Source organism: Zootoca vivipara, chromosome 9, assembly GCF_965207765.1.
Source record: "Zootoca vivipara chromosome 9, rZooViv2.hap1.1, whole genome shotgun sequence".
NCBI lineage: Eukaryota > Metazoa > Chordata > Lepidosauria > Squamata > Lacertidae > Zootoca > Zootoca vivipara.
In genome coordinates this window covers 28,328,913-28,347,970 of record NC_142592.1, presented here as the reverse complement: position 1 = coordinate 28,347,970, position 19,058 = coordinate 28,328,913, and the positions used below count along the sequence as shown (strand labels likewise).

Sequence of the window (19,058 nt, the reverse complement as noted above, 5' to 3'; positions counted from 1 at the left end):
CAAAAAGGATATAGCATAATAGCTAAATGACTGATGTGCATTTGGAAGGCATGGTGATAAGAATGCACTTATAGTTTCTCCTAAACAGTCCAGCTATGACTCAACGAGCCCAATTATGAGAGCAAAGTCGTGATCCAATGAGTCCCATTACATACAAAGGCATGTAAGGGTTGTGACTTCACTATTGCTCTAATGATGGTGGTGATTTGCTTATCCAGTGGTATCCTTTGACCGATATTCAGCAGAATAAAGAGGGAAGCAATTTTCTGTGATTCCCCTTTTCCCCTGCACCTTCTTGCCTTTCTAAATCTGCTCTGGATGGTCCCTAAACTTTCAGAGCAGATTTAGCTGGGTGTGGGGTAGGGATGGGGGAGAAAATTGATTCTGTTTGTATTTGAAGTTGAACCTCCCAAATTTGCACTTTCAGAACCAAAGCACAACCATCCTTTAAAATTCATACTTCCCTGAATTTTGCAATGCAGTTCTTCAGGCAATTGCGGTGTACAAAAAAAATACATATACTGCAGTAAACCATGCACAAAAATGTATGTATCAGTGAAAATAACATTAGCATCAGTGAAAATAACATTAGCATGCATTGAGAAAATCTGACGAACATGCTGGTGAATTTTGATGACAATATTAAAAAAAAAATGCAAACTGATGTGGAAATGTGGGGTGTTGAACTTGTTACTGCAAGAATGATAACTTGAGAAAAACCAACATTGATGGATTGGCTCATCCTTAGTGTGTAAGGACATTGTGGGAGCAAAAATTGCTTCCCTTCCCATTCTGTTGATGGAAACCTTACTAAGAGCTGAGCAGCACTGTTGACTATTTATTACATTATCAAAATCTACTACTACTGTATCTGCCACACTGCTCACAGTCAATACAAAAACAAAACAAATATACAAATCAACTACTGTAGCCAATAAAATAACATTGATTGTAAAACCATAACAGCAACTCCTTCTGCAGCATCACAAACTACTTTTGAACCCACAGGTTTGAAATCAGCTTTGTCTCTGCCACAAACATACTTTCTATTCAAGAGTATGCCCCATTGAGTTCGATAGTATTTGCAGGCAAATGCTCATAGGATGCAACCTGAAAAAGATTACTAAAATTTGCAAATATCACAGTCCTTCCCAGTGGACACAGCCTGGGCCTTAAGCTTCACTTGTCACTCCTCCACCACATTTCTTCTATTGTAGTTCTGATTTAAAAAACAAAAAACAAAAACCACAGTCACATGCAATATTCCAATATGCACAGTGTTATTATTTGTTCCAGTCCTGGCATTGCTAAGCAAAACAACACATTTAGTGTAATAAAACCCATTGTGTTGATTGATTCAATCCAGAAGTGATGGTAGTCATTCTATGGATAACTTGCAATTCAATGGTTCCACATTGGAGTCTTCCTCTGAAGTTCAAGGATGACCACCTTATAGTTTTAGAACATAGCAGGAGGTTGGAATGTTCCCCTGCTGGTTTGGGGATGTTGCCATTTCTGATATCAGATTAGTGCCCATTTATTCTTCTTTTAGATAAAGCCCTGTTTACGCTGTGTAGAGGGGCATTTTGATGCATATGACACTTTAAAAGTGAGAAAAACAAATGAACTTCATTGTCCAGAAAGTGGGAGAAGCAACAAGAGGATCAGCCATTTTAGATCTGGTCCTAACCAATAGTGATGACTTGGTTAGTGGGGTAGAAGTGGCAGGATCATTAGGTGGGAGTGACCATGCTCTTCTGGAGTTTATTATCCAGCGGAAAGGAGCAACCAAGCATACTAAGGTCCAAATTCTAGACTTTAAGAAAGCCGACTTCAGAAAACTTAGGGAAACGCTGGGTGAAATCCCATGGACAGTAATACTAAAAGGGAAGGGAGTTTATGATGGTTGGGAGTTTGTTAAAAGGGAGATATTAAAAGCACAACTTCAGGCAATACCAATGAGACGGAAACATGGAAGGTGCCTAAAGAAGCCAGGCTGGCTATCTAAAGAACTTTTGACTGAGTTAAGATTTAAAAGGGATATGTACAAAAAAATGGAAAAGGGGGGAAATCTCCAGAGAGGAATTCAAACATATAGCCAGCACGTGTAGAGACAAAGTCAGAAAAGCTAAAGCACAGAATGAACTCAGGCTCACTAGAGAGGTTAAAAGCAACAAAAAGGGCTTTTATGGGTATGTCCGTAGCAAAAGGAAAAACAAGGAAACAGTGGGGTCACTCAGAGGAGAAGATGGTGAAATGCAAACAGGGGACAGAGAAAGGGCAGAACTCCTCAATGCCTTCTTTGCCTCAGTCTTCTCTAAGAAAGAAAACAACGCCCGACCTAAAGAATATGGAGCAGATGATTCAGCAGGGGAAACACAGCCCAGAATAAGTAAGGAGGTAGTACAAGAATACTTGGCTAGTTTAGATGTATTCAAGTCTCCAGGGCCAGATGAACTACATCCAAGAGTATTAAAAGAACTGGCAGAGGTGATTTCAGAACCACTGGCAATAATCTTTGAAAATTCCTGGAGAACAGGCGAAGTTCCAGCAGACTGGAGGAGGGCAAATGTTGTCCCTATTTTCAAAAAGGGGAAAAGAGAGGACCCAAACAATTACCGCCCAGTCAGCCTGACATCAATACCAGGAAAGATTCTAGAGCAGATCATTAAGCAAACAGTCTGTGAGCACCTAGAAAGAAACTCTGTGATCACTAAAAGTCAGCATGGGTTCCTGAAAAATAAGTCATGTCAGACTAATCTGATCTCATTTTTTGACAGAATTACAAGCCTGGTAGATGAAGGGAACGCTGTGGATGTAGCCTATCTTGATTTCAGCAAGGCCTTTGACAAGGTGCCCCATGATATTCTTGTAAAGAAGCTGGTAAAATGTGGGCTAGACAATGCTACCATTCAGTGGATTTGTAACTGGCTTACTGACCGAACCCAAAGGGTGCTCATCAATGGCTCCTCCTCATCCTGGAGAGTAGTGACTAGTGGGGTGCCACAGGGTTCTGTCTTGGGCCCAGTCTTGTTCAACATCTTTATCAATGACTTGGATGATGGGCTTGAGGGCATCCTGAGCAAGTTTGCAGATGACACCAAATTGGGAGGGGTGGCTAACACCCCAGAGGACAGGATCACACTTCAGAATGACCTTAACAGATTAGACAACTGGGCCAAAGCAAACAAGATGAATTTTAACAAGGAGAAATGTAAAGTACTACACTTGGGCAAAAAAAAATGAAAGGCACAAATACAGGATGGGAGACACCTGGCTTGAGAGCAGTACATGTGAAAAGGATCTAGGAGTCTTGGTAGACCACAAACTTGACATGAGTCAGCAGTGTGATGCAGCAGCTAAAAAAGCCAATGCAATTCTGGGCTGCATCAATAGGAGTATAGCATCTAGATCAAGGGAAGTAATAGTACCACTGTATTCTGCTCTGGTCAGACCTCACCTGGAGTACTGTGTCCAGTTCTGGGCACCACAGTTCAAGAAGGATACTGATAAGCTGGAACGTGTCCAGAAGAGGGCAACCAAAATGGTCAAAGGCCTGGAAACGATGCCTTATGAGGAACGGCTTAGGGAGCTGGGTATGTTTAGCCTGGAGAAGAGAAGGTTAAGGGGTGATATGATAACCATGTTCAAATATATAAAAGGATGTCATATAGAGGAGGGAGAAAGGTTGTTTTCTGCTGCTCCAGAGAAGCGGACACGGAGCAACGGATTCAAACTACAAGAAAGAAAATTCCACCTAAACATTAGGAAGAACTTCCTGACAGTAAGAGCTGTTCGGCAGTGGAATTTGCTGCCAAGGAGTGTGGTGGAGTCTCCTTCTTTGGAAGTCTTTAAGCAGAGGCTTGACAGCCATCTGTCAGGAATGCTTTGATGGTGTTTCCTGCTTGGCAGGGGGTTGGACTGGATGGCCCTTGTGGTCTCTTCCAACTCTATGATTCTATGATTCTATGGTAGATAACACTATTAGGCTCTGTAAGAGTGTTGCCAGAGAAAACACTAGGATAGAATTGTTACAGTATAGGGTTTGGTCTTTGTGTCCATATCTCTGTAATGTTGTTGCTGATGAGTAGCAGTTTTAGACTGGGGGTGGAGGCTGTTTGTAAGAAAGTATAGACCTTCCACCACCAAGGCCTGTGAGAGTGAAGTGCCATTGTCAGGACTGGTCGTTGACAGCAGGCTTGAGTGGTTCGTAAGTAGAGATGGGTGAATATTTCGATTTCAGTTCTGAAATCAGGACCATGATGGGGGGAAAGGTTAATGCCCAACTCTCTGCCATTCGGCTTCGGGATCACCACGCCGGCTATTTGCAGAAGAAAATACTGCTATGCAGAGGCAAACTGCATGACCGTTATTATCACCTCCACTTTGGCCCTGAATTAAATTGGCACATTTATTTTTTAACGTATTGTTTACACAGTGTTGCCCATATGTTCCAAAATCTCCTGAAGGCAATAATTGAAGCAATCATCATGTCACAAAAGCTACATCGCTCTATAATAACATAGAGTAGTGATTCCCATATGAAGGAGTTTAGCCCACAAATGTATTATTGGACTCCTGTGAATGGATTGTCTCATGGCCAGTGCTGGATGTTGGGCTGGCCTCACACTTACAGTGACTTTTGTGTGTGTAATTTAACAGACTCCTACAATTTCCTCTTCAGAGAAGAGCAAAGATTACAGTTTAAAATAGAAAAACATTTGAAATGAGTTGTGTGTTCATTGGCGGGGGTGGGCCTTCCTGAGGGGTTCAAAATACATGTTAGGCCAACATAATAATATGCATGTTTTACGTTGAAAAGGACCTTGGAGGAACATGCATCTTGTACATGTAAACAGAAGATAGACAGTTTTATTTTATTGGTAGCATTAAACATGCATGTCAGTGTTGTTTTTAAAGGATGTTGTTCACTTCAAGATGAAAGTTCACAAAGTGGTCCTTTTGGCAGGGGAGAAATCATAGGTTGACATTCTAAGACTTCATAATTACACACTGAGTGATCATATTTGGAAACATCTGCTGCTTCTAACCTAGTAATTACAACTTTTTAGAGGGGCTGTGAGCTAAAAAAATTTATACGTGGCAGGCAGCCTACTGTTGTGGCAGCAAAACAAGGTTTTGCCATGCATGAAACTCTGCTTCTAGGAGTAATTTGCCTCCTAAAAGCAGAGTTTCATGCATGGCATTTGCTGTGAGAGGGGGAAGTTCGCATTGCAAAGGAACAGTCCCAAACTTTTTGGCCTATAAATGTAGCACTAGTGGTCATAGAACACTTCAGATTGTACATTAATTCCCAGCCACATAGAAAGGACATGACATTCTCTTACCACATAGAGAGAAGTAAGGAATGTGAATGGAAAATGTGTAAAAGTTTCTTCCTGCACTCTCATTGTAATTTTGGCATTCCCTAAAAGATAGGTGACTTTAAAAAGCTCATATAATTATGACCCATTACCAGAAGCTTGCGGGCAGTGCCCTCCAGGTTATTTCCTGAACAGAGCGAGCATGAGATTTTACATGGAAGAGTTCTGAATATCTGTTATTATAAAGTAGTCTTGAGCCATTTGTGACCAACCAGGCTTAGCGCAGCCTATCAGCTCTGTATGGCAGTCCACAAACGAATTGGAGAACTTCTTGATTTTGTAGTAGCCCACCAAAATCTGCAAAACCAAGTTGCTCCTGTATGCCTTGTACAAAGTGGTACAGAGCACATGAAAGGGTAGAGGGCACACACAGGAACATCAGGACCAGATTCTCCAAAGCTGAAGGGTTACCCATGTCTCCCTTGATGAACAGTGGAGAAAGCACTGGGTAGGAACTTGCCCCAGACTGCTAGGTAGTGCTTCAAGAACAGGTGTGAATGGGCTTAGAGTTTACAGGTTTGTCAGTAACACAGTTACATGTATCATGTACACCCACAAAATGTACTGAACCTTGTATATATAGGTGTTAGTTAAAAGTGAATTCCTTGACCTTGGGCAGAGGTGTTTCTAATAACCAGCCCACATAATTGATTGAATTCAATTTAGTCTTTTATTGCATATGCATTTTTCTGTATCCATTTTGAAGATCTCGAATGAGCTTGCTATTGTAGGGTGGTTGCTGATTATCACATGACAAGCATGCTTTTTGAATTCATCCATCATAATAAACGAATAAGTCAAATTAAAATGGTAAAAAAATCAACCTACCACCATACTGTTATCTGTCTGTCTGCCATAACTCAGTAATAGTACATCTGTTTTAAACTGAGAGGTTCGATTCTGCACATCATCAGGTACTGTATGTCTGGAAAAAACTTCTCTCTGAAATCCTGGAGAGTCACTGCCAACATAGACAATACTGACCTAGATAGCTACCTGGAAAGGTAGCTTCCTATGTCCCATATCTGTCTGTCTGTGTGTCTGTCTGTCTGTCTGTCTGTATCTGACTTTGGGCACTTCACTTTTATTATTGAACTATTTGCTAATCTGTCTGCTCTTCATTCTTTAAATTGGATTTATTTTTGTGGGAAGGATTAAATAAGTTTGGTTAGATGTGGAATTGACTCCCCCCCCTTTTTTTTCTCCTCCTCTTCTTCTTTTTGTTATTTTTTTATTTTTGGGAGGACTTTTCCATTTCATTCTTTGTGGGTTAAATATATGGGTTTCCAAGCTAGAACCTGGAGTTCTAATTAAAATATATTAACTGCACCCAGTTAAAATATATTAAAAGAATTGCTACTATGCCAATCAAGCACTTTCCTGAGATAACCAACCCTGGAAAGCAGCTTGTCAAAATGTTGCTTCTGGTGTTTTTCAGAATTGAGCTCTGTATTGCCCTTGAACAAGTGTCAACTTAGGAATTGGCTCTTCTGGATAGAATCTAATTAGGAGCTAATTGGGAGCATTCAATTTTCCCCTTGGTACTCACTCCTGAAAACAGCATTTTAGAGCTGGTTATCTGGCCAAACTCTTGCCAGTTTCATTAAGAAATGCTTTTATGAAGCTGCTTTTCCAAGTAATGCCCACCACAGTCTTTGAAGGCCACTATAACAAGATCCCATACGCAGACACACTTCGTATCTGTGGTTAACCTGAGGTGGAAGACATCACTCATTATCTTTTAGCCTGTTGCTTTTTTCAGAGATCCCAGAGATCACTTTCTGAAACCTTTGTTCGCACTAGCAAGCAGGAATGGTTGGGCTTCTCTTGACAATAACACAGAGAGTGTCCAGTATGCACTAGCTGCAAAAATAAAATCAGGGCGAATGAAATAGATAAAATTGTTATAAGTTGTTTTGCTGATTCTGAGGTTTAACCAGAAATTAAGCTATATTTAAGATTCTTGGTGACTTTGGTATCTTCTCTCCATACATCATGGAGGTTGGCTTTTATTAAGGATGGATGGGTTATTTTATTAATATTACTGCTGCAAGTTTCTCATGGCCTTTGGCTAGAACAATAAACAAGATGTGATTAGTATGCCTAAAAGTATTTTCAACTATGCTTGGCACTGACTTTATTTACTGTCATTTATTCATCTTAGATTTTGAAGATGCTGAAACATTTGTTCGAACCACTAGAAACACAGACCTTACATTTAATTCTATAACACACAGTCCACAGGATGTTCTTGGCACTAGCAGTATGGTGGTTTTCATCAGCAATGTCACAGAAAGCAACAATAAAAACATGGGCAAAGTCAATCCTACCCAGAATGTACTTGAAGTGACAAAAACACCCTGGATTCCCACACCTACCCATCATTTCTCTACCACCAAAGAACAGGTAAGTTCAGCTCATAACTGGGATTGGCAGTAGTTCTTCTGCAGCTACTTTGAGGATAGAATCCTTCAAGCTTCACAAATTGTACCTAACCTAAGGCATGCAAAACTGACTGAGAATTGCCGGAAACATGATCGTCACCTTCATAATGGGAAGAGATAAATCATAAGGTGCAGAGGAGTTTATGCGGATATGTGGTTCTACTATGTGCTTTAAATTGCCAAGATACATCAGCCTATGACAAAACAAAATGCCTCAAACACTAAGGGATTGGAAGGTGGTCATCACCACTGGCAAATGATTTAGCAAGTAGAGTCACATCTCTATTGCAGCTTCTGGCACAGGCTGGTTGAGCTACTGTGTTAGATAATGGTGCAGCCAAAATTCATATTTCCTGGCTCAGGAAAGGCAAACATTGCAGGCTCACAAGTTCTCTAGCTCACGGTCAGAGAAGAACTTTAAGCCCTGCCTCCCAGCTCTTTCCCACCCCATTCCTGCCTCATATCCCCTTCACTTATCTTCATTGCTGTTCCAGCAGCAGGGGAAGGGAGGAAGATATTTTGGCCCCCCCCCTTCCTTCTCTGAGGATGCTTGGTATGCTGCTATGGCAGCATGCCAGGCATTAAAGAGGGGAGGAGGGAAAGGGAGAGAAATCTTCCTTCTGTTGCTGCTACTGGAAGACCAGCAAAGACATTGGGGACAGCAATGGCTGCTAGCCCCGTAAATGTCCCCCTCTGTTAGAAGGCACAACTGTGTATGCCACATGGCCTGCACTGGATTCCTTCAGCTAGCCTGCTTCCTCAAGTGCAGTGGAAGAGACTATCCCATTGCCAGTGTGGAAGCACAGGTTCAGTTGCCGATTTAGTCAGCTTCTGAACCATGGAATGGGGAGAGGGCACCATCTTGGTCTTTGCCTCAGGTGGCAAAATGCCTTGGAACAGGCCTGAGGATGCTGTCTCGTTGCCGGTGTCCAAGTATGATTTATTTGCCAGGCCAGTTGGTTGTTTTATTTGGGATGGAAGATACTATTCATAAACTAGGATAAACAATAAACTAGGAAGTGGCTTGCAAACCCTAAAGGGGCAATGGGAACAAAAATGCAGCTTTCTCACTCAATTTCACATATTTTTTAGTTGAATTAGCCAACCAGTTTTTGGCTGCATGCTTCAGAGTGGAGAACTATGTGCCATACAATAGAGACAACAGGTCTTGCTATTCCATATGCCAGCTCAGAAAAGACATGTTCCCCAAATCAGGAAACGAGTCCGGGAAAGAATTCACTCCTGTCCAATCGGGGGTCAAAAGCTTCTTTAAGAAAGGTTGCTTAAGAAGGCTGAGTTATATGAGGCTAAAGGGTTAGATGATGTGGCTTGTGCAAATTATTGTTAATTTGTTAAAGGTACAGGGGTAGGAGATTTATTTATTTAACATTGATTTAGGCTAAATACTTACATGCTGCCTTCCAGACCACTTTCAAAAGACCATTACGCAAGAGGAAACTGTACACAGAGCACAGGGGTCACCATGGAGCCCACAGCATAGAGCAACTCCACTGTGAGAAAAAGTTGCTGCATTTGGGATTTCTTAGGTTAGAGCAAGAGGTGACATGATAGGAGTTTACAAAGGTACGCATGCCACTAGAATTTGTGGACATCCAGTGAAGATAAATGTTGGAAGATTCCTCTTCCATTGATGGCCTCAGCAGTGGTAGGTATATTTCTGGTTTGATTCACTTACATGTCGAGGCATGTTTCAGTATGCAGCACACCTTGAGTATATTTTTGAAAGGAGATTCCTTTTTATATGGATTCATGGTGGGTTGCGGTGTTAATTATGCTTTACTTTGTTTTCCTTCTGACCATCCATATCCATGTATGTCAATTGTTCAGGGAGGCACATATATGTTCAGTATATATCTGAGACATTGAAAACATAGTGGGCCGTGTTAATATGCTAAACATTATTGTGACGAACAATAACATTTATTCATTTACACAATGAAAGGCTGGATGCTGCTGTTTGACTGAGGTCACCTGATTTTCAAGGCACGGTGGTGGCTGCTTGGCGATGATGGTTTTACAAATTGTTTACACAAGACCAACCTTGGGTTGCAAGTAAATTTGCAGCTTATGCTTTCAGAACTATGAGAAAAGCTATGCAAAGCCCATTTCCTCTTGATAAAAAAGGGGGAGAGATTTGTGTGTGTGTGTGTTTTAAAGCCAGGAAACCTACTATTGATGATATGTTCAGTCACACCCCACAGTTCCTTCCAGCTCTTTCTTTCACTCTGTCTTCTTAAAACTTGGGTCACCAGAAATAGTAGTATTGCACGTCTGTTCAGTATCAGTTGTAATATTTATTTGGCACTACTTACATTTGTTGTCCCATTTCAAATTATGGTTATGTTGCTCTACTAAGTGTTCATATGGTACACTTGAACCTGTTTGTACTTCATCTTGTTAAAAGGTAATTAAAAGTGGGTTCTTCAGTGTCATTTTACACCCCACCTTAGTATCGTCTGCAGTAAGAGATAGAAACTCAACTCCACAGTGGTGCAGTATTTAAGATATTGAAAGCTGCAAGAGCACTATATCTATGTAAACCAAAAAGGTTGCCTTCCATCAGTGCTGTCTTAATTTTCCTGCAAACTTTACAATTTGTTTACAGATCGTTTCTTTAGTGTATAAATAATTCTAACTAATTGTTATTAGAAAAGAAATGGCAGAATTCATTTGTCTGTTCTTTTTCCAAAGGATAGGCAAATATTCCTTGAAAAATTTGCTTGCTTTTAAGTGTTATATATTTCTTAAGGGCAATTTATTTGGGTCCAGGGTGGCAGAGTTGCCTCCAAGGCACATGCTGATCCAAGGAAAAGAAAAACTGAGACAAATTGGCAGTTTTTCAGGCTAATGATAGTCTTACAGCCATGGATTTGAGATACCATTGGACTTTTTGCACTTGACACAACACTTTTGTCAATATTTTTAAACTATATTGGCTGGAATGTGTGAGAGAAAAATAATGGTTGTCTGTTGATTACGGATTTGTGCTTGCTAAGACAGAACAGAGGAAATTTGCATTTCCGGTAAAAGGGAGGAAAAGAGCTTGCCTACGGAGAAAAAAATTATATCTCAGCTCTGAAAGGGCACTTAAGGTCGTGTTTGTACAGTCAAGAGCGTTTGGGAATAGTTGCTGAGGTGGTTGTTGTGGGGAGAGCCATCTTTGCTCTCGGTTCGAGGGAGCCCAACGCCAGAGAGGGCATGTCGGCTCTGTGTTTGTAGAAAATTTGCATGAGTCATGTTCACCACAGGTATCAGTCACGGTGTCCACACAGCCATTTCCCCTGGGCACAGCAACTGTGTTGAGGGAAATATCACTACCCCTGGGTTCATTTCCATGACCCTAATAACTTAGGGGTGCCAACTTGAATTTAAAAATGGGGGCAGCCTCAGATAAGCCCCATAACACACGGACCATTTGAATGGCAATGCCTATCAACTCTTGGGGGGGCAACCATCTCAAATATTTTATGGGGGTCAAAGGGACCTCAGTCCCTAGGAGTTGCCTCCTGTGGTCTAACTTCGCTTCAGCCTTGGCTCTACCCACTCCACCTCACGACCCCATGGCTGAAGCGAGTGAAAGCAGTGGCTGCCTCTGTTGTTGTTGTTGTTGTTTGTTGTTGTTGTATTAAAGATTTTCTTGATTTACAGAAATATGTGCAATGTCTCTCGTAACATTTTTACAAATCAGTTTCATTTGTTGAGACATTGGGAAGAAAGGAGGGAAAGAGGTAGATGGGGGAACGGTGGGTGGGGGTGGCGTCGGGTGACAATGTTTCTGTCTTGCTTAATATATGTGGTGTTTTTTGTCAGCGTCGCTTGTGCAGGTTCTCTGCTGTTCACTTGTGTTTCTTTAGTGGTGAGAGATGTTGGGGTTGGCCTAGGATATGGTTGTTCATTTGTGGTTGGCTGTGGTGGTTTTTGTTTCGTGTGTGAGTGAGGAGGTGGGTGTTTTGGATCAGGTTAGCAATATTGATTTGTATGCTGTTGGTGGGTTTTTGTCATTGTCTTGTTGGACATAGCTGTCAACTCTCCCTTTTTTTCCAAGAAACTCCCTTATTCCAAGCCACAGCTGTTAACCTTCCTTTTTTTGCTGGAAATTCCCTTATTCCAGCGCCGTTTCCTGCTGCTATCCTGGATTGTTAGATGGTATACTTTAGACCAGGCATAGGCAACCTTGGCTCTCCAGATGTTTTGGAACTACAACTCCCATGATCCCTAGCTAACAGGGCCAGTGGTCAGGGATGATGGGAGTTGCAGTTCCAAAACATCTGGAGAGCCAAGGTTGCCTATGCCTGCCATAGACTGTCTCCGGGACATCCCTTATTTTCAAATCCGAAAGTTGACAGCTATGGTTGTGTATGTGATAAAGGGGAGCCATACTGGGGTGAAGGTGTCTTCTTCTATTTGTCCCCCTGTCAGTTTCAGCTTATTGGTTAATTTTTCTAGAAAGGCTGTTTCCCATAGGCCTACTATTTGGTACCATTGGTCCATGCTTACTCCTGACAGGTCTCTCCAGTGTCTGGTTATGGTGTTTCTGGTTGCCGAGAGTAAGTGGGTTATGAGTTCTTTGTGATGTAGGTGGGCAATATTGTTTTGGAAGATGTTTAGCAATTTTTGTTGTTGTTGTTGTCCAAACAAGCTCTGGATCCCAGGGAGAAGAAATCCCCTGAGGGGAGAGGAGAGGAGAAGAGATGAGAAGGCAAGCGACCACTGAAGGGCAAGTGTGAACTGAGGAGGTTTACAGAGGACATTCCAGGGGGAGGAGAAACGCCTGAAGGAAATCATCTCCAGTGTCAGAAATAGCCCTGGGGAAAAAAGGTCCGAGGCAAGCGAGGGGAGGAGGAGGAAGGAAGAGGGGCAGGGTGCGGCGGAGGAAGAGAGGAACACGGGGAGGGCATGATGGCGAGGGAGAGGCAGAGCGAGCGCCAAGGCGCTGTGAGGAAAGGAGCAAAGTGAAAGGCGCCAAAGAGCTGTTGGCTGAGGCGGAGGGCTCTCTCTCTCTCGTGTGTGTGTGCCGCCTCGGACATTGGCTCTGCGAGGGGCAGAGAGGAGCAACCGGCCGCCATGGCCGCGCGGGGAGAGCGGCGGACAGCTGTCTCCCGCCGCGCCTGCTCGCCTCGCCTGCTCGCCTTGGGCAGTGGCCCTTGCGCTCGGCCGGCGCGAAGGAAACTTCCTCGAGGAGCGTCGTGAGGGCCTGCCTGCCGCGGCCGAGCTGGCCAGCAGAGGGCGGCCGCGGGCTGCTACCCTCGGCCCCGCGGGCGGGCAGGGGAGGGAGCTGAGGAAGCGGCCGCCGCCGCCGGGTCCAAAGGCGCCTCCTTGCCCCCACCACCTGCAGGCTGCCTTGCAGATCCAAGCGGATGGCAAGGCTGAGATGCGGAGCGGGAGTCTCCTTGTGGATTCTCGCGCTGGCCCTTCTCAAGGTGGGTGGCAGCCACGCGCAAAGCAAGAGGATGGGGAGGGAGGGGGGGACTTGCAAGGCACGAGCCGAAGCTGGAGACAGCCGGGATAGCTCCGTTGGTAGATCCAAAATTTCATGCATCGCAGGGGTTGGACTAGATGACCCTCTGGGTCCCTTCTATGATTCTCCCTCCTAGCAAATGCAGCCTGCCTCCTCCAGTGCTACCTGTCAGATCAGCCTCTAACTTAACTTTGCTTTCAGCGTCAGCTTATCAAACAGGATCCCATCCAGGATGGAAGTTCTCTCCTGCGTTCTCTTCTCTTCCCCACCCCCCCAACATAATGATACTTCTCCAAGCTGGCTGAACTGAAGTTAACCACTACTACTATTCAAAAAGAGTTCATCATTTTGCACATGAATTACCACCCTTTCACACCCGTGACCCGCACACACCTATGCAAAGAGGAGAATAGGAAGCTGCGTTCTGTGGCTGGGGTTTGTGTCTACAGGTGTTGGGTATTCTATGTACAGAGTGCAAGGCGTGTGTCTATGTGTGTGCTATTTTATATGCACACATATAAGGAAGTCATTTCCATCTAAACTGAGGGATTTTTCCATGTCTATATTTAAGATTAAAGTGCAACAGTCTGAAGTTTAGAAGGATTGCCTCAGGTGACCGTAGAAGAGACGGAAATCATTTGCTCTTGGATGAGATAATCACTGTATGCTGTTTCTGATCCTTCTCCAGAGTGGTCTAGGAGCTCCAGTAAAATGCACCATCAACCAGACAGAGTGGAAGGTCTCCGGCCAGTCTGTCCATCTCAGGTGGAACAGTTTGGGATACCCCTGTAACTTCAGTGTTACCTGCAACTCCCGCAATGCCTTGTACAGGGTTTGCCAGCCCATCCAGAAAGTCAACAGTTCCTATGAGTGTGACTACAACGGCTTGGAAGCAGGGACTTGGTACTATATCAGGATTGTCTCTCTGTCTGATGGAGAAACCAGCAATATCACATTGCAAACAGGTATGGGTGACAGGTGCAGGTTTGCTTAGCACTTTGAGGGGAGTTTTGGCATAGAGGGAGGATCTGTCATTGCCCTGTTGCCTCTGTGACGCTCAACCTGAACTTGTGAAATGGAGATTATAAAGGGATAACAAAAGTCATTCCAAACACGTTTTCGATATATTCCAAATGTAGGTCAGTGGGTACAGAATTAATCCACCCCACCCCCACCCCACTTGGTAGAACTTTATTCTAGTTCCTAAAAACAATCTCTCTTAGTTAAGCTTAATAACTGACTTTCAAGGTAAGCAATGATCTGGAACTCATTAAAAGAGGTTGCTTGAAATCTAAAAAAGAAAAAGAAATTCAAGCATATAGTATATCTTACTTTACAACTGGGTTTTGAGTTTCTGTTTATATTAGTCATAATTTTTCAGTAAGCTCACTTTAGTAATTTTGTCCCAATTTAGGCTGCAATCCTATGCTCCCTTACCTGGAAGTAACCCATTTTGCACTGCTGGGCATCTTTCCCGCCTTTAGTTGTATATACAGATTTTGCACAGGATAGTTGAGTGATACTCGATGATAACTAACAATGAAAAATATGGACGGTTCTTCTTACAGGTACATAGGTGAGATTAGTCATGAATACTCACTTACAGTGCAATCCTATGTATGTCCACTCAAAAGTAAGTCCTATTGAGTTAAGTGAGACTTACTCCCTAGTAAATGTGGGGCGCAGGATTGCAGCTTTAAGAGTTAAAGAGAAAGTGATTATGATAGTTTTCCAAGGAAACATACTTGGTCCTGTATATATTTAAAGGACCTGCAAATGCTCTTAGTTTTTAGCATCAATCATCACAGAGCAGTTTGTGCAATATTCCATGGTATGTTATCAAATGCAATCCTAAATGCAGTTTTAAAGTACATTGTTGTTTGTATTTGAAATTGATGGCAGCAGAGTAATCCAAAGTGATGATTCTTAGTTATTGTCTCAGGACACATTTCCTTACCTACTTACTGATACATCATTTGTATCTGTACAAATATGTTACAAACTAACAGATACATTATTAATGTAATTTCACACAACCCAGCAGAGCTTCCACTATAATGATTAGGGTGTATCTTGCAATATCATATTACTGATAGGACAAGTTCTCAAGGTAGAAACAGACTACAGAGCATTATTTTCCAAAGCAAGTGAAATACTATGTAAATAAAAACATTTTGTATTTTGTTTGTAAATATCATTTGCAACATATATCCATGCTTTTTGGAAATTGTGTACTGTAGAAAGGCAATGGGTTGTATTCTTCTTAGTCCTCAGAGCAGACCAATGAAATTATTAAACCTAAGTTAGACACGTCATATTAAATATATATAGCTAAGAAGTCTTCATCCCCTTCAGATACAATATAATCAATTGTGCAATATAATCTATTCCTGTGCACAATACTCTAAAATGCTTTTTCAACTTGGATGTTTAAAAGAGTAATAGTACAATCCTGTACATGCGTACTCAGAAGCATGTGCCATTGTGCTATGGTATTTACTCCTAGGTACCCATCACTTGGGAGTAAGCCCCCATTTGACTCTGTAGGACTTAATTCTGAGTAGTCAAGCATAAGATTGCTCTGCAAATGAAATACTCTAAGACATTGTACTGCAGGTAAATAAGGTAAAGGTAGAAGCATTTTTGTATGAGAACAAGGTTTGTATTTTTCAAAATTTGAGACAGATAGACATCTAGATTCTCTGTAAGAGCACCAGCTTTTTGTCAATACATTAATTTGATTTGGCAACAATAAATTGATGTGGAAGGTAAAATACTGACTCCTGTTGAAGCCACTTGCAATACTTTGCTAGGAAGCAGGATAGAAACTGAAATAATAATAACTGGTGCAATTGGCTTCTTATTTGGAATCTTTACAAAAAGCACGACTTTTCAAAGTTTCAGCACAATTGATTTCTTATTTAAATGTCAAATTGTGTAGCCAGTGTTCAATAAGATTCCCGCAAAAAAATATCTTCTTAGAAATATTGTATTTCTATGATATATCGGTATTGGACAGCTGCCAGTCAAGAACTTTATAACAATGTAAATGGTTTTTTAAGTGTTTGTTTCCAGCCAGGGCTTTTCAGGCCAGGCACTTCCCAAGCTCATTGTTCCTTTGTTATAACGGATGTACAGAGGACTGAGTGTTTTGTGTTCTGGGGTAGATAGATTAGATAAAGTCTGAATTTCTGAACTTCGCCTTCTAGGCACGCAACCTTTTAAAATTTGCCTTAGAAGTTGTGTTTCACCTCCACGTCGTTCCTCATTTGTGTAAATTTTTAATTTAAGGGGCAACCCCAACTAGACTTAAGCACCCTGAGAAAGCTGTATTTGCTTAATTCTTTTGCATAAATCAATGCAGGTCTTTAAAAGGGCCTGGATGACTTCAAGCGTTCTCCATCCCACAGTTCAGGGCAGTAACAATCTGGTAAAAACATTAAAAACCTATCAGGTGTTAAACCTCAGCCCTTATACCATCGTATCCTTCTACTATCCAAAATCCAGAAACATTTTTAGCGCTTTGTAAATCCCATAGGCAGAACCTTGAATTTCCATTATCAGAGCACCAATGGCACATGCTTCTAATGACCAACCTCAGTCAGAAGGCAGCTGCAGTGTTCAGTATGAGCTGCAGCTTACAAAAATGCTATCAAGGGCAGTATTTTGTAGAGTAAATTGCAGGAAGTTATGGAAAAAATGAGTGATAGTTGCTAGCTACAGATCTGAGGGGAAAGGCAATGTAACGAGGTGGATTATAGATGGCATGATACAGGAATGGCCATTTGGTAGCCTAGGTTGGTAAGGGCAGCACACCTGTCAGATGAGGAGTTGGTTTGTTCTTGCAAGCCCCAGGCAATGAGCTACTGAGATGGATAATGGGGCATCTACATTAGAAGCAATACACAAATCTCTCCAGTGCTCAAGGCCACTGGCCAAAAGCAGTGTGGAAGCGATCAACACACAGCTTCTGACCCTTATATTACTTCTGAGAAAGCAAAATGAGAGTATGTCCCTATTGTCATTGCATAATCACCCCGTTACTTTCCACAGAGGTGTTGGAATCGGTGCACAAGTCTTTCTTGTGCTCCTTTTGACTGTGGAATAGGTTGCTAGCTACAAAGTTGCTGGCATGATTGCCTTAGGGATTTGTGCTACCACACCAAAATCGATGCAAGAGAGTTGTGAACCACTTTAGCCTGGGTTGCCTTTGGTCCTGCTCCCAACAGAGGCTACTGAGAAAGCATTGTGCACTAATAACTCCCACTGTGTCATCATCACCTGTGTCATCACCCACTATGCCCCTCCCATCTGAACTGTGATCACTCTCAATCAAATATCTTCCTCCTCCATCCTCGTCCTCATAGTGCTTGCTTTAGCCTTTTTCACTTTGAGGTATCATCCATTCCTCTCCTACTCTCCAAACACCACTTTCTCCTTTCTGCTCTTTTCCTTGGCATGTTGTTGACCTCTGCTCACCTTCCCAGTGACTGCTGTGGAGAACTTATTTTCATACTTGTTAAAAGATTAAGTGAATTTGTGCGCATTGCATTAGGGTTTGTTTGTTTGTTTTCTGGAATGCAGACCCCTTGCCACCTGCGAGATTTGAAATTAAAAAAGAAGGAATTACAACCACAACCTTGCAGGTGTGGTGGAGCCCATCCTTAGGAAAAGTAGACTGGTATGAGCTGCAGTTACTTGAGAGTAACACCAACAAAGTCCATGAGATCCAAGTTCCTGGAGGCCTTTCAAGAAATGAACAGACATTTGACAATCTCACCCCTGGCAGCAGATACACTCTATCGATCAGTGCAGCTGCTGGAAATAAAAAGAGCCCTTCAACTAACACCAGTGGTTCTACCGGTAAGATATCTATCTTTGACTAATCCTACAATAATAATATTCCACTTGCATTTCTCATATCCCATAAAAGGCTATGGGGAAAACATAGCATCAAACAAGAAATAAGCATTAAAAAGTTGACAACGGGTTAGTTACTGAAAATCAGCCAAGTTATATCCATAATCCCATCTAGCCATTTAAACAGGTATTGCATCAGAGTAGCATTAGGATGGTTTTCTGTTTTAATTTCAGCCATTTTGATTTCTCTTCTAAGCATAAATAAATATTTTGAGTGAAATATTACAGTCTTTGTTTTGTAAAATATGCCATATATTTTAAGGACATTTGTGTTGCAAATCCTAAACATTTTAACAGCTGTACAATTTTGTTTGTATATAAACCATTTTTCTCCCCCCCCCCCCACTCCTTCTCTCTCAACAGCTCCTTCTCCAGTAGAAAATATCCAGGTCTTAGTCAAGGCTGAAACAATCCATGTTTCGTGGTTGCCAGGTGCTGGGAATGTGGATCAATACGGGCTGGTTTTGCTGGATAAAGATGGTCCAGTTCAACAAACGGATCTAGAGAAACAATATTTGGCATACAATTTTTCAGGACTAACACCAGGACGCCTGTATAATCTCACTATCATTTCCAAAGCTGCAGGGCTGGAGAACTACAATTTTAGACTAATTAGGACTGGTAAGGTTTTACAGATCTTTCCTTGAATAAGAGAGCAGAGTGCGAGGATAAAACTACCAATACATTTTTCAGTAGAAATCTAACAACTTGGCCTCCTGTGAGAATCGCAGTCGACATTTGAAAGATTTGTTCATATAAATGTCCCTATAGATTGATTGCAGAGCATGAGATTGTAAGGAGTGCCTGCAGATTTTGGGGGGAAATATGAAG

At 42.1% G+C, this 19,058-nt stretch overlaps 1 protein-coding gene across 4 annotated transcripts in view; it reads left to right on the top strand.

The window, feature by feature from the left end:
* PTPRB (protein tyrosine phosphatase receptor type B) overlaps window positions 1-19,058 on the top strand; it is a 74,723-nt gene that overhangs the window by 4,626 nt on the left and 51,039 nt on the right. For 2 of the 4 annotated variants that reach the window (XR_004693330.3, XM_035127168.3), the window contains exons 3-6: window positions 7,549-7,790; window positions 13,996-14,272; window positions 17,892-18,170; window positions 18,591-18,848. Coding sequence is in view for 2 of the 4 variants with exons in the window: in XM_035127168.3 (XP_034983059.3) it covers window positions 7,549-7,790; window positions 13,996-14,272; window positions 17,892-18,170; window positions 18,591-18,848 (1,056 nt within the window). In the remaining 2 variants the exon portion in view is untranslated. Of the gene's footprint in view, window positions 1-7,548; window positions 7,791-12,764; window positions 13,270-13,995; window positions 14,273-17,891; window positions 18,171-18,590; window positions 18,849-19,058 lie in introns of those variants that run through there. The other 2 variants (XR_004693331.3, XM_088676589.1) reach the window with 1 other exon arrangement.